Source organism: Oncorhynchus clarkii, chromosome 6 (assembly GCF_045791955.1).
Source record: "Oncorhynchus clarkii lewisi isolate Uvic-CL-2024 chromosome 6, UVic_Ocla_1.0, whole genome shotgun sequence".
NCBI lineage: Eukaryota > Metazoa > Chordata > Actinopteri > Salmoniformes > Salmonidae > Oncorhynchus > Oncorhynchus clarkii.
Window position 1 is genome coordinate 90,547,632 of NC_092152.1, and position 16,003 is coordinate 90,563,634.

Here is a 16,003-nt window from a genome sequence, read left to right on the forward strand (position 1 = left end):
ATCAACATACATACTAACACAGATGGCTGGCTATACCCTGTATCGGCAGGATAGAACAGCGGCGTCTGGTTAGACAAGGGGCGGTGGACTCGTTCTGTAAATAACAGCTGGTGCACGATATCTAAGGAAGTCCTGAGGTCTGTATTTTTCGTAGCTGTTTACATACCACCACAGACTGAGGCTGGCACTAGGACCGCACTGAATGAGCTGTATTCCACAATAGGCAAACAGGAAAACACTCATCCAGAGGAGGCGCTCCTAGTAGCCGGGGACTTTAATGCAGGGAAACTTAAATCCGTCTTACCAAATTTCTATCAACATGTTAAATGTGCAACCAGAGGGAAAAAAAACCTGGACCACCTTTACTCCACACACAGAGACCAATACAAAGCTCTTCCTCGCCCTCCATCTGGCAAATCTGACCATAATTCTATCCTCCTGATTCCTGCTTACAAGCACAAATGAAAGCAGGAAGCACCAGTGACTCGATCAATAAAAAAGTGGTCAGATGAAGCAGATGCTAAGCTACAGGACTGTTTTGCAAGCACAGACTGGATTATGTTCTGGGATTCCTCTGATGGCATTGGGGAGTACACCACATCAGTCATTGGCCAGACGGATTACCAGGACGTGTACTGCGAACATGCGCTGACCAACTGGCAAATGTCTTCACTGACATTTTCAACTTGTCCCTGACTGAGTCTGTAATACCAACATGTTTTAAGTAGACCACCATAGTCCCTGTGCCCAAGAACAGTAAGGTAACCTGCCTAAATGACTACCGACCCGTAGCACTCATGTCTGTAGCCATGAAGTGCTTTGAAAGGCTGGTCATGGCTCACGCACGACTCCAACACCATCATTAAGTTTGCCGATGACACAACAGTGCGTAGGCCTGATCACCAACGACGACGAGACAGCCTATGGGAGGAGGTCAGAGACCTGGCCGTGTGGTGTCAGGATAACAACGTCTCCCTCAGAGTGATCAAGACAAAGAAGATGATTGTGGACTACAGGAAAAAGAGGGCCGAACATGCCCCCATTCTCATCGACGGGACTGTAGTGGAACAGGTTGAGAGCTTCAAGTTCCTTGGTGTCCTCATCACCAACAAACTATCATGGTCTAAACACACCAAGACAGTCGTCTCCACATTGACTCTGTACCGGTACCCCCTGTATATAGCCTCCACATTGACTCTGTACCGGTACCCCCTGTATATAGCCTCCACATTGACTCTGTACCGGTACCACCTGTATATAGCCTCCACATTGACTCTGTACCGGTACCCCCTGTATATAGCCTCCACATTGACTCTGTACCGGTACCCCCTGTATATAGTCTCCACATTGACTCTGTACCGGTACCCCCTGTAGAGAGCCTCCACATTGACTCTGTACCGGTACCCCCTGTATATAGCCTCCACATTGACTCTGTACTGGTACCCCTTGTATATAGCCTCCACATTGACTCTGTACTGGTAACACCTGTATATAGTCTCCACATTGGCTCTGTACTGGTACCCCCTGTATATAGCCTCCACATTGACTCTGTACCGGTACCCCCTGTATATAGCCTCCACATTGACTCTGTACCGGTACCACCTGTATATAGCCTCCACATTGACTCTGTACCGGTACCCCCTGTATATAGTCTCCACATTAACTGTACCGGTACCCCCTGTATATAGCCTCCACATTGACTCTGTACTGGTAACACCTGTATATAGTCTCCACATTGGCTCTGTACCGGTACCCCCTGTATATAGCCTCCACATTGACTCTGTACTGGTAACACCTGTATATAGTCTCCACATTGGCTCTGTACTGGTACCCCCTGTATATAGCCTCCACATTGACTCTGTACCGGTACCCCCTGTATATAGTCTCCACATTGACTCTGTACCGTAACACCCTGTATATAGCCTCCACATTGACTCTGTACCGGTACCCCCTGTATATAGCCTCCACATTGACTCTGTACTGGCACCTTCTGTGTATAGCCTCCACATTGACTCTGTACTGGTAACACCTGTATATAGCCTCCACATTGACTCTGTACCGTAATACCCTGTATATAGCCTCCACATTGACTCTGTACCGGTACCCCCTGTATATAGCCTCCACATTGACTCTGTACTGGTACCTCCTGTATATAGCCTCCACATTGACTCTGTACCGGTACCCCCTGTATATAGTCTCCACATTGACTCTTTTCAATCAATAATTTCACTGTAAGGTCTACTACACCTGTTGTATTCAGCATTTCACTGTGAGGTCTACTACACCTGTTGTATTCAGCATTTCACTGTGAGGTCTACTACACCTGTTGTATTCAGCATTTCACTGTAAGGTCTACTACACCTGTTGTATTCAGCATTTCACTGTAAGGTCTACTACACCTGTTGTATTCAGCATTTCACTGTAAGGTCTACTACACCTGTTGTATTCAGCATTTCACTGTAAGGTCTACCTACACCTGTTGTATTCATAATTTCACTGTAAGGTCTACTACACCTGTTGTATTCATCATTTCACTGTAAGGTCTACTACACCTGTTGTATTCAGCATTTCACTGTAAGGTCTACTACACCTGTTGTATTCGGCATTTCACTGTAAGGTCTACTACACCTGTTGTATTCAGCATTTCACTGTAAGGTCTACTACACCTGTTGTATTCAGCATTTCACTGTAAGGTCTACTACACCTGTTGTATTCAGCATTTCACTGTAAGGTCTACTACACCTGTTGTATTCGGCATTTCACTGTAAGGTCTACTACACCTGTTGTATTCAGCATTTCACTGTAAGGTCTACTACACCTGTTGTTTTCGGCATTTCACTGTAAGGTCTACTACACCTGTTGTATTCAGCATTTCACTGTAAGGTCTACTACACCTGTTGTATTCGGCATTTCACTGTAAGGTCTACTACACCTGTTGTATTCAGCATTTCACTGTAAGGTCTACTACACCTGTTGTATTCGGCATTTCACTGTAAGGTCTACTACACCTGTTGTATTCAGCATTTCACTGTAAGGTCTACTACACCTGTTGTTTTCAGCATTTCACTGTAAGGTCTACTACACCTGTTGTATTCAGCATTTCACTGTAAGGTCTACTACACCTGTTGTATTCGGCATTTCACTGTAAGGTCTACTACACCTGTTGTATTCAGCATTTCACTGTAAGGTCTACTACACCTGTTGTATTCAGCATTTCACTGTAAGGTCTACTACACCTGTTGTATTCAGTATTTCACTGTAAGGTCTACTACACCTGTTGTATTCGGCATTTCACTGTAAGGTCTACTACACCTGTTGTATTCAGCATTTCACTGTAAGGTCTACTACACCTGTTGTATTCAGCATTTCACTGTAAGGTCTACTACACCTGTTGTATTCAGCATTTCACTGTAAGGTCTACTACATCTGTTGTATTCAGCATTTCACTGTAAGGTCTACTACACCTGTTGTATTCAGCATTTCACTGTAAGGTCTACTACACCTGTTGTATTCAGCATTTCACTGTGAGGTCTACTACACCTGTTTTATTCGGCATTTCACTGTAAGGTCTACTACACCTGTTGTATTCATCATTTCACTGTAAGGTCTACTACACCTGTTGTATTCAGCATTTCACTGTAAGGTCTACTACACCTGTTGTATTCAGCATTTCACTTTGAGGTCCACTACACCTGTTGTATTCAGCATTTCACTGTAAGGTCTACTACACCTGTTGTATTCGGCATTTCACTGTAAGGTCTACTACACCTGTTGTATTCATCATTTCACTGTAAGGTCTACTACACCTGTTGTATTCAGCATTTCACTGTAAGGTCTACTACACCTGTTGTATTCAGCATTTCACTTTGAGGTCCACTACACCTGTTGTATTCGGCGCATGTGACTAATAATATTTGATTTGACTTGATTTAGTTGTAGGTGGTGATGGTATATAGACTGTATATCAGCTATAGTTGTAGGTGGTGATGGTATATAGACTGTATATCAGCTATAGGTGTAGGTGGTGATGGTATATAGACTGTATATCAGCTATAGTTGTAGGTGGTGATGGTATATAGACTGTATATCAGCTATAGTTGTAGGTGGTGATGGTATATAGACTGTATATCAGCTATAGTTGTAGGTGGTGATGGTATATAGACTGTATATCAGCTATAGTTGTAGGTGTTGATGGTATATAGACTGTATATCAGCTATAGTTGTAGGTGTTGATGGTATATAGACTGTATATCAGCTATAGTTGTAGGTGTTGATGGTATATAGACTGTATATCAGCTATAGTTGTAGGTGTTGATGGTATATAGACTGTATATCAGCTATAGTTGTAGGTGGTGATGGTATATAGACTGTATATCAGCTATAGTTGTAGGTGGTGATGGTATATAGACTGTATATCAGCTATAGTTGTAGGTGTTGATGGTATATAGACTGTATATCAGCTATAGTTGTAGGTGTTGATGGTATATAGACTGTATATCAGCTATAGTTGTAGGTGGTGATGGTATATAGACTGTATATCAGCTATAGTTGTAGGTGGTGATGGTATATAGACTGTATATCAGCTATAGTTGTAGGTGTTGATGGTATATAGACTGTATATCAGCTATAGTTGTAGGTGTTGATTGCAAAGCAACAGAACTGGCACCATACCATCATGTACCTGTTAATGACTCCAGGTGGTTGGTTTCAGGAGGAGCTTGCTCGAGAGCGAGTGGCCGGCCGCTCTTTAACCTTTAACCTCACAGCACATTACATCCACTGTGGAGGAAACAGAGAAAAAACATTTAAAATAACATCTAGTTTGTTTTTGTTTGTTTTTGTTTACCTGGTTTAGTACGTGATAGAAAAGCCTCGTCAGTCAGACGTAGTTCATCAACCTCAGGTCCTAGGAACACACATCATCAACCTCAGGTCCTAGGAACCCACATCATCAACCTCAGGTCCTAGGAACCCACATCATCAACCTCAGGTCCTAGGAACCCACATCATCAACCTCAGGTCCTAGGAACCCACATCATCAACATCAGGTCCTAGGAACCCACATCATCAACCTCAGGTCCTAGGAACCCACATCATCAACCTCAGGTCCTAGGAACCCACATCATCAACCTCAGGTCCTAGGAACCCACATCATCAACCTCAGGTCCTAGGAACCCACATCATCAACCTCAGGTCCTAGGAACCCACATCATCAACCTCAGGTCCTAGGAACCCACATCATCAACCTCAGGTCCTAGGAACCCACATCATCAACCTCAGGTCCTAGGAACCCACATCATCAACCTCAGGTCTTAGGAACCCACATCATCAACCTCAGGTCCTAGGAACCCACATCATCAACCTCAGGTCCTAGGAACCCACATCATCAACCTCAGGCCTTAGGAACCCACATCATCAACCTCAGGTCCTAGGAACCCACATCATCAACCTCAGGTCCTAGGAACCCACATCATCAAACATATCATCAACCTCAGGTCCTAGGAACCCACATCATCAACCTCAGGTCCTAGGAACCCACATCATCAACCTCAGGTCCTAGGAACCCACATCATCAAACATATCATCAACCTCAGGTCCTAGGAACCCACATCATCAACCTCAGGCCTTAGGAACCCACATAATCAACCTCAGGTCCTAGGAACCCACATCATCAACCTCAGATCCTAGGAACCCACATCATCAAACATATCATCAACCTCAGGTCCTAGGAACCCACATCAGCAACCTCAGGTCCTAGGAACCCACATCATCAACCTCAGGTCCTAGGAACCCACATCATCAACATCAGGTCCTAGGAACCCACATCATCAAACATTATCATCAACCTCAGGTCCTAGGAACCCACATCATCAACCTCCGGTCCTAGGAACCCACATCATCAAACATATCATCAACCTCAGGTCCTAGGAACCCACATCATCAACCTCAGGTCCTAGGAACCCACATCATCAACCTCAGGTCCTAGGAACCCACATCATCAACCTCAGGTCCTAGGAACCCACATCATCAACCTCAGTTCCTAGGAACCCACATTATCAAACATATCATCAACCTCAGGTCCTAGGAACCCACATCATCAACCTCAGGTCCTAGGAACCCACATCATCAACCTCAGGTCCTAGGAACCCACATCATCAAACATTATCATCAACGTCAGGTCCTAGGAACCCACATCATCAACCTCCGGTCCTAGGAACCCACATCATCAAACATATCATCAACCTCAGGTCCTAGGAACCCACATCATCAACCTCAGGTCCTAGGAACCCACATCATCAAACATTATCATCAACATCAGGTCATAGGAACCCACATCATCAACCTCCAGTCCTAGGAACCCACATCATCAAACATATCATCAACCTCAGGTCCTAGGAACCCACATCATCAACCTCAGGTCCTAGGAACCCACATCATCAACCTCAGGTCCTAGGAACCCACATCATCAACCTCAGGTCCTAGGAACCCACATCATCAACCTCAGGTCATAAGAACCCACATCATCAACCTCAGGTCCTAGGAACCCACATCATCAAACATTATCATCAACCTCAGGTCCCAGGAACCCACATCATCAAACATTATCATCAACCTCAGGTCCTAGGAACCCACATCATCAAACATTATCATCAACCTCAGGTCCTAGGAACCCACATCATCAAACATTATCATCAACCTCAGGTCCTAGGAACCCACATCATCAAACATTATCATCAACCTCAGGTCCTAGGAACCCACATCATCAAACATTATCATCAACCTCAGGTCCTAGGAACCCACATCATCAACCTCAGGTCCTAGGAACCCACATCATCAACCTCAGGTCCTAGGAACCCACATCATCAACCTCAGGTCCTAGGAACCCACATCATCAACCTCAGGTCCTAGGAACCCACATTATCAAACATATCATCAACCTCAGGTCCTAGGAACCCACATCATCAACCTCAGGTCCTAGGAACCCACATCATCAAACATATCATCAACCTCAGGTCCTAGGAACCCACATCATCAACATCAGGTCCTAGGAACCCACATCATCAACCTCAGGTCCTAGGAACCCACATCATCAACCTCAGGTCCTAGGAACCCACATCATCAACATCAGGTCCTAGGAACCCACATCATCAACCTCAGGTCCTAGGAACCCACATCATCAACCTCAGGTCCTAGGAACCCACATCATCAACCTCAGGTCCTAGGAACCCACAGAGTATGCAAGTACTTGTTCCCGACCAGGGATATTAGACATGATTTATATCATCAAACATATCTTCAAGCTCTTGGTTGTTCAATCAAGGGTTTGTGTTCATACTGGGCTAGAACAAAGAGAGAGAGAGAGGGGGGGGGGAAAGAGAGAGAGAGAGAGAAAGAGAGCGAGAGACAGAGAGCTGTCCAACAAAGAGATAAAGAGAGAGAGAGCGAGAGAGAGAAAGAGATCTGTCCAACAGAGAGAGAGAGAGAGAGAGAGAGTGAGAGAGAGAAAGAGAGCTGTCCAACAGAGAGAAAGAGAGAGAGAGAGCTGTCCAACAGGAGAGAGCGGGAGAGATAGAGAAGGGGGAGAGAGAGAGGGAGAGAGAGAGAGGGAGAGAGAGAGAGAAAGAGAGAGAGTGAGAGAGAGAAAGAGAGCTGTCCAACAGAGAGAAAGAGAGAGAGAGAGCTGTCCAACAGGAGAGAGAGAGAGAGTACAGGAGAGAGAGAGAGCTGTCCAAAAGGAGAGAGAGAGAGAGAGAGAGAGAGAGAGAGAGAGAGAGAGAGAGAGAGAGAGAGAGAGAGAGAGAGAGAGGACCACAAATATAAATTCCATCTAGACACTGTTGCCCTAGAGCACACAAAAAACTAAACATACCTTGGCCTAAACATCAGCGCCACAGGTAACTTCCACAAAGCTGTGAATGATCTGAGAGACAAGGCAAGAAGGGCATTCTATGCCATCAAAAGAAACATAAATTTCAACATACCAATTAGGATTTGGCTAGAAATACTTGAATCAGTCATAGAGCCCATTGCCCTTTATGGTTGTGAGGTCTGGGGTCCGCTCACCAACCAAGACTTCACAAAATGGGACAAACACCAAATTGAGACTCTGCACGCAGAATTCTGCAAAAATATCCTCCGTGTAGAACGTAGAACACCAAATAATGCATGCAGAGCAGAATTAGGCCGATACCCACTAATTATCAAAATCCAGAAAAGAGACGTTAAATTCTACAACCACCTAAAAGGAAGCGATTCACAAACCTTCCATAACAAAGCCATCACCTACAGAGAGATGAACCTGGAGAAGAGTCCCCTAAGCAAGCTGGTCCTGGGGCTCTGTTCACAAACACAAACACACCCTACAGAGCCCCAGGACAACAGCACAATTAGACCCAACCAAATCATGAGAAAACAAAAAGATAATTACTTGACACATTGGAAAGAATTAACAAAAAAACAGAGCAAACTAGAATGCTATTTGGCCCTAAACAGAGAGTACACAGCGGCAGAATACCTGACCACTGTGACTGACCCAAAATTAAGGAAAGCTTTGACTATGTACAGACTCAGTGAGCATAGCCTTGCTATTGAGAAAGGCCGCCGTAGGCAGACATGGCTCTCAAGAGAAGACAGGCTATGTGCTCACTGCCCACAAAATGAGGTGGAAACTGAGCTGCACTTCCTAACCTCCTGCCCAATGTATGACCATATTAGAGAGACATATTTCCCTCAGATTACACAGATCCACAAAGAATTTGAAAACAAATCCAATTTTGAAAAACTCCCATATCTACTGGGTGAAATTCCACAGTGTGCCATCACAGCAGCAAGATTTGTGACCTGTTGCCACGAGAAAAGGGCAACCAGTGAAGATCATTGAAAATACAACCCATATTTATGCTTATTTATTTTATCTTGTGTCCTTTAACCATTTGTACATTGTTAAAACACTGTATATATATAATATGACATTTGTAATGTCTTTACTGTTTTGAAACCTCTGTATGTGTAATGTTTACTGTTAATTTTTGTTGTTTTTCACTTTATATATTCACTTTGTATGTTGTCTACCTCACTTGCTTTGGCAATGTTAACACATGTTTCCCATGCCAATAAAGCCCTTGAATTGAATTGAATTGAGAGAGAGGGGGGGGGGGGGGGGGAGCTGTCCAACAGGAGAGGAAGAGAGGTAGCTGTAGTGGAGGTTGCAGGGCTGTTCAACAGAAGACTGAGAGATAGATTGAATGATAGATGATGATAGATGACTCATCTCATCTGGGGAACAGAACAGTCAGAACCTGTTGATGGCCAGACTTCTGCTGCCCACACATAACACTACCTCTTACTCACTGTCACTCAATTTTCTGTCAAACAGAGAGGACCGGAGAGGACAGGAAGGGAAAAGAGAGGACAGGAGAGGAGGACAGGAGAGGACAGGAGGGGACAGGAGAGAACAGGACAGGAGAAGACAGGAGAGGACAGGAGAAGACAGGAGAGGACAGGAGAAGACAGGACAGGAGAGGACAGGAGGGGACAGGAGAGAACAGGACAGGAGAAGACAGGAGAGGACAGGAGGGGACAGGAGAGAACAGGACAGGAGAAGACAGGAGAAGATAGGACAGGAGAAGATAGGACAGGAGAAGATAGGACAGGAGAGGACAGGACAGGAGAGGACAGGACAGGAGAAGACAGGACAGGAGGGGACAGGAGAGGACAGGAACGGAGGACAGGAGAAGACAGGAGAGGACAGGAGAAGACAGGAGAAGACAGGAGAGAACAGGAGAAGACAGGAGAAGACAGGAGAAGACAGGAGAGGACAGGAGAGGACAGGAGAAGACAGGAGAAGACAGGAGAAGACAGGAGAGGACAGGAGAGGACAGGAGAGGACAGGAGAAGACAGGAGAAGACAGGAGAAGACAGGAGAAGACAGGAGAGGACAGGAGAAGACAGGAGAAGACAGGAGAGGACAGGAGAGGACAGGAGAGGACAGGAGAAGACAGGAGAAGACAGGAGAAGACAGGAGAAGACAGGAGAAGACAGGAGAAGACAGGAGAAGACAGGAGAGGACAGGAGACGACAGGAGAGGACAGGAGAGGACAGGAGAGGACAGGAGAAGAAAGGAGAGGAGAGATGATTAAGCTAATGCTTTAAAGCCAAACTAACTAATGTTCATGACAACTTCAAGTTATTCAAGTAATTCAATCTGTTTTCCATATATCAAGATGTCCAACTCTGCCATAATGGTGAGTGACTGTCAGAATGGTAAATGAACCACAGACTGTTTCTGGTTGAACCACACCAGGACCACACAGAGAGCTGCTGAACACTCATGCTGAGATGACCGTGACCTCCACTCTCGCCGGGTGTCTCCGGGGGACTTGGGATACGCAGAAGACACATTTCCAAATTCACACATATTAATACAGAGTTGAAATAGGACCAATATAACCCCCCCCCCCCCCTACCAGACAACCCTTAATGGTAATATGAAAGAAGCTGAGACGTCCGTGTTGCTGTAACAACACCTTAACATCCACAGCCAGTCGGACCCATCTGGTTTCAGCTGGACGCAACATAAACTCTTAACATCCACAGCCAGTCGGACCCATCTGGTTTCAGCTGGACGCAACATAAACTCTTAACATCCACAGCCAGTCGGACCCATCTGGTTTCAGCTGGACGCAACATAAACTCTTAACATCCACAGCCAGTCGGACCCATCTGGTTTCAGCTGGACGCAACATAAACTCTTAACATCCACAGCCAGTCGGACCCATCTGGTTTCAGCTGGACGCAACATAAACTCTTAACATCCACAGCCAGTCGGACCCATCTGGTTTCAGCTGGACGCAACATAAACTCTTAACATCCACAGCCAGTCGGACCCATCTGGTTTCAGCTGGACGCAACATAAACTCTTAACATCCACAGCCAGTCGGACCCATCTGGTTTCAGCTGGACGCAACATAAACTCTTAACATCCACAGCCAGTCGGACCCATCTGGTTTCAGCTGGACGCAACATAAACTCTTAACATCCACAGCCAGTCGGACCCATCTGGTTTCAGCTGGACGCAACATAAACTCTTAACATCCACAGCCAGTCGGACCCATCTGGTTTCAGCTGGACGCAACATAAACTCTTAACATCCACAGCCAGTCGGACCCATCTGGTTTCAGCTGGACGCAACATAAACTCTTAACATCCACAGCCAGTCGGACCCATCTGGTTTCAGCTGGACGCAACATAAACTCTTAACATCCACAGCCAGTCGGACCCATCTGGTTTCAGCTGGACGCAACATAAACTCTTAACATCCACAGCCAGTCGGACCCATCTGGTTTCAGCTGGACGCAACATAAACTCTTAACATCCACAGCCAGTCGGACCCATCTGGTTTCAGCTGGACGCAACATAAACTCTTAACATCCACAGCCAGTCGGACCCATCTGGTTTCAGCTGGACGCAACATAAACTCTTAACATCCACAGCCAGTCGGACCCATCTGGTTTCAGCTGGACGCAACATAAACTCTTAACATCCACAGCCAGTCGGACCCATCTGGTTTCAGCTGGACGCAACATAAACTCTTAACATCCACAGCCAGTCGGACCCATCTGGTTTCAGCTGGACGCAACATAAACTCTTAACATCCACAGCCAGTCGGACCCATCTGGTTTCAGCTGGACGCAACATAAACTCTTAACATCCACAGCCAGTCGGACCCATCTGGTTTCAGCTGGACGCAACATAAACTCTTAACATCCACAGCCAGTCGGACCCATCTGGTTTCAGCTGGACGCAACATAAACTCTTAACATCCACAGCCAGTCGGACCCATCTGGTTTCAGCTGGACGCAACATAAACTCTTAACATCCACAGCCAGTCGGACCCATCTGGTTTCAGCTGGACGCAACATAAACTCTTAACATCCACAGCCAGTCGGACCCATCTGGTTTCAGCTGGACGCAACATAAACTCTTAACATCCACAGCCAGTCGGACCCATCTGGTTTCAGCTGGACGCAACATAAACTCTTAACATCCACAGCCAGTCGGACCCATCTGGTTTCAGCTGGACGCAACATAAACTCTTAACATCCACAGCCAGTCGGACCCATCTGGTTTCAGCTGGACGCAACATAAACTCTTAACATCCACAGCCAGTCGGACCCATCTGGTTTCAGCTGGACGCAACATAAACTCTTAACATCCACAGCCAGTCGGACCCATCTGGTTTCAGCTGGACGCAACATAAACTCTTAACATCCACAGCCAGTCGGACCCATCTGGTTTCAGCTGGACGCAACATAAACTCTTAACATCCACAGCCAGTCGGACCCATCTGGTTTCAGCTGGACGCAACATAAACAGAGGAAGGAGATTGTTTTCTGTTTTCAACCAGTAGTCCTAGTGTAAGTCCCAAGTCGCACCCTATTCCCTATACAGTGCTCTACTTTTGACCAGAGCTCTATGGGTCCTGGTCGAATGTAGTGCACTATATAGGGAATAGGTTGCGATTTGGGACTTATACTAGGACTACTGGTTGAAAACAGAAAACAATCTCCTTCCTCTGTAATCCAGTATCATAATGACCAATAGGCCCCTTGGCTGTAACTCACCAAACACATGAGGACATGGTGTTCTTAACTGATGATAATGTGGTGTTGTCAGAACAGCAGGATGGGTATGAAGACCAACACAGCATCAGGACCAGGCAAAGATAATGGCCAGATCAAATGAATTCCTTTTTAATATTTAGGAAATCATTAGCCAATCGAAGACAACGCAAGAAGCTTTTTGTCAGAGGTGATTTCTATCTATGTTTTCTGTTGTTGTTGTTGTGGTGGAGGGGTTCTATAGTCTGTACTGGGGTTCTGTTGTTGTTGTTGTGGTGGAGGGGTTCTATAGTCTGTCCTGGGGTTCTGTTGTGGTGGAGGGGTTCTATAGTCTGTACTGGGGTTCTGTTGTTGTTGTGGTGGAGGGGTTCTATAGTCTGTACTGGGGTTCTGTTGTTGTTGTGGTGGAGGGGTTCTATAGTCTGTACTGGGGTTCTGTTGTTGTTGTTGTGGTGGAGGGGTTCTATAGTCTGTACTGGGGTTCTGTTGTTGTTGTTGTGGTGGAGGGGTTCTATAGTCTGTACTGGGGTTCTGTTGTTGTTGTTGTTGTGGTGGAGGGGTTCTATAGTCTGTTCTGGGGTTCTGTTGTTGTTGTTGTTGTTGTGGTGGAGGGGTTCAATAGTCTGTTCTGGGGTTCTGGTGTTGTTGTTGTTGTGGTGGAGGGGTTCTATAGTCTGTTCTGGGGTTCTGTTGTTGTTGTGGTGGAGGGGTTCTATAGTCTATACTGGGGTTCTGTTGCTGTTGTGGAGGGATTCTATAGTCTGTTCTGGGGTTCTGTTGTTGTTGTGGTGGAGGGGTTCTATAGTCTGTACTGGGGTTCTGTTGTTGTGGTGGAGGGGTTCTATAGTCTGTACTGGGGTTCTGTTGTTGTTGTGGTGGAGGGGTTCTATAGTCTGTACTGGGGTTCTGTTTTTGTGGTGGAGGGGTTCTATAGTCTGTACTGGGGTTCTGTTGTTGTTGTGGTGGAGGGGTTCTATAGTCTGTACTGGGGTTCTGTTGTTGTTGTGGTGGAGGGGTTCTATAGTCTGTACTGGGGTTCTGTTGTTGTTGTGGTGGAGGGGTTCTATAGTCTGTACTGGGGTTCTGTTGTTGTGGTGGAGGGGTTCTATAGTCTGTTCTGGGGTTCTGTTGTTGTTGTGGTGGAGGGGTTCTATAGTCTGTACTGGGGTTCTGTTGTTGTGGTGGAGGGGTTCTATAGTCTGTACTGGGGTTCTGTTGTTGTGGTGGAGGGGTTCTATAGTCTGTTCTGGGGTTCTGTTGTTGTTGTGGTGGAGGGGTTCTATAGTCTGTACTGGGGTTCTGTAGTGTTGGCTGGAGGGGGGAAGTTATGTGGGGGGTAAGGGGTTCAGAGGACAGTCCTATAGGAGGGGGTAGGGGGGTCGGGACAGTTCCGTGGGTGGGGGTTAAGTGGATGGTGGGGGAGGTAGCGGTGACCATCTGCTTTTAATTCAATAGGATTAATTTAATCCCATTAGATTTAGGAGACCTTGAAAGAGCCACACAGCATTACTCCTCTGGTGCCCAGTCAAATAATATCCATGACAACAGGCTGCTGAGTTAAAACACACGACAGACGTTTCATCAACACTATTAAGGGTATCAAGAGTCAGGGAGGTTTATTTCCAGATCCCTCCTTTCCTCCTCCTATCCTTCTCCTACTATCACTCTGTCATATCAGTTACTCATTAGCAGAGAGAGAGCTAAGGGAGAGAGGGAGAGAGAGCTAAGGAAGAGAGAGAGAGAGAGAGAGAGAGAGAGAGAAAGAGAGCTAAGGGAGAGAGGGAGAGAGAAAGAGCTAAGGGAGAGAGGGAGAGAGAGAGAGCTATGGGAGAGAGGGAGAGAGAGAGAGCTAAGGGAGAGAGGGAGAGAGAGAAAGCTAAAGGGAGAGAGGGAGAGAGAGAGAGCTAAGGGAGAGAGGGCGAGAGAGAGCGAGAGCTAAGGAAGAGAGGGAGAGAGAGAGAGCTAAGGGAGAGAGGGAGAGAGCTAAGGGAGAGAGGGAGAGAGAGAGAGCTAAGGGAGAGAGAGAGCTAGCTAAGGGAGAGAGGGAGAGAGAGAGCTAAGGGAGAGAGGGAGAGCTAAGGGAGAGAGGGAGAGAGCTAAGGGAGAGAGGGAGAGAGAGAGAGCTAAGGGAGAGAGGGAGAGAGAGAGCTAAAGGGAGAGAGGGAGAGCTAAGGGAGAGAGGGAGAGAGAGAGCTAAAGGGAGAGAGAGCTAAGGGAGAGAGCTAAAGGGAGAGAGAGCTAAGGGAGAGAGGGAGAGAGAGAGCTAAGGGAGAGAGAGAGGGAGAGAGAGAGAGCTAAGGGAGAGAGGGAGAGAGAGAGAGCTAAGGGAGAGAGGGAGAGAGAGAGAGCTAAGGGAGAGAGGGAGAGAGAGAGAGCTAAGGGGGAGGGAAAGAGCTAAAGGGAGAGAGGGAGAGAAGGAGAGAGCTAAGGGGGAGAGGGAGAGAGAGAGAGAGCTAAGGGAGAGAGGGAGAGAGAGAGAGAGCTAAGGGGGGGGGAGCTAAGGGGGAGAGGGAGAGAGAGAGAGCTAAGGGAGAGAGAGAGCGAGGGAGAGAGCTAAGGGAGAGAGGGAGAGAGCTAAGGGAGAGAGGGAGAGAGCTAAAGGGAGAGAGGGAGAGAGAGAGCTAAAGGGAGAGAGAGAGGGAGAGCTAAGGGAGAGAGGGAGAGCGAGAGAGAGAGAGGGAGAGAGAGAGCTAAGGGAGAGAGGGAGAGAGAGCTAAGGGAGAGAGGGAGAGAGAGAGCTAAGGGAGAGAGAGAGAGCTAAGGGAGAGAGGGAGAGAAAGAGCTATAAGCAAGAGAGAGAGGGGGAGAGAGAGAGCTAAGGGAGAGAGGGAGAGCGAGAGAGAGCTAAGGGGGAGAGAGAGAGGGAGAGGAGGAGAGAGAAGAGAACCTTCACACACTGTTGGTTTGGGTGATCATTGATATATCTGTTTAATGTTGTTTATTAAAGTACTGTATATCAGAAACCTAGCGATCTGTGACAGAAGGCATTATACCGACCTGCGCAAGGAGCTCATTAAATCAGACTGAACATTTTCAATACATTGGACATAATAAGCTGGTTACCTTCCAGCTACAACAGCCTTCATCAGGATCTAAGAAGACATGGTCCTTCCATCTTCAGAGAACATATCTGGGGAGTTACCGTCCTTCTCACCTCTCTACTCGCTAAGCGTTGTTAGGAAGTAGATCTCAGGAAGTCTCTTATCTCGCTCACCACCGTTCCCAGGGTCAAGGTCTCTCCTCCTGGCTACAGCCCACTCAGAGTCCCTGGAACAGCCCGTTTCCCTCAGCCCTGCCTTGTCCCTGACTCCCTGTTTCCCTCAGCCCTGCCTTGTCCCTGACTCCCTGTTTCCCTCAGCCCTGCCTTGTCCCTGACTCCCTGT

The 16,003-nt window shown here is 46.8% G+C and overlaps 1 protein-coding gene across 2 annotated transcripts in view; it reads right to left on the reverse strand.

The window, feature by feature from the left end:
* The window catches only part of LOC139412285 (tetraspanin-18B-like), a 47,779-nt gene that overhangs the window by 22,219 nt on the left and 9,557 nt on the right, over nt 1-16,003 (reverse strand). Inside the window, exon 2 of one of the 2 annotated variants that reach the window (XM_071159130.1) lies at nt 4,682-4,779. Coding sequence is in view for 1 of the 2 variants with exons in the window: in XM_071159129.1 (XP_071015230.1) it covers nt 4,672-4,677 (6 nt within the window). In the remaining variant the exon portion in view is untranslated. Of the gene's footprint in view, nt 1-4,671; nt 4,780-16,003 lie in introns of both variants that reach the window. The other variant, XM_071159129.1, reaches the window with a different exon arrangement.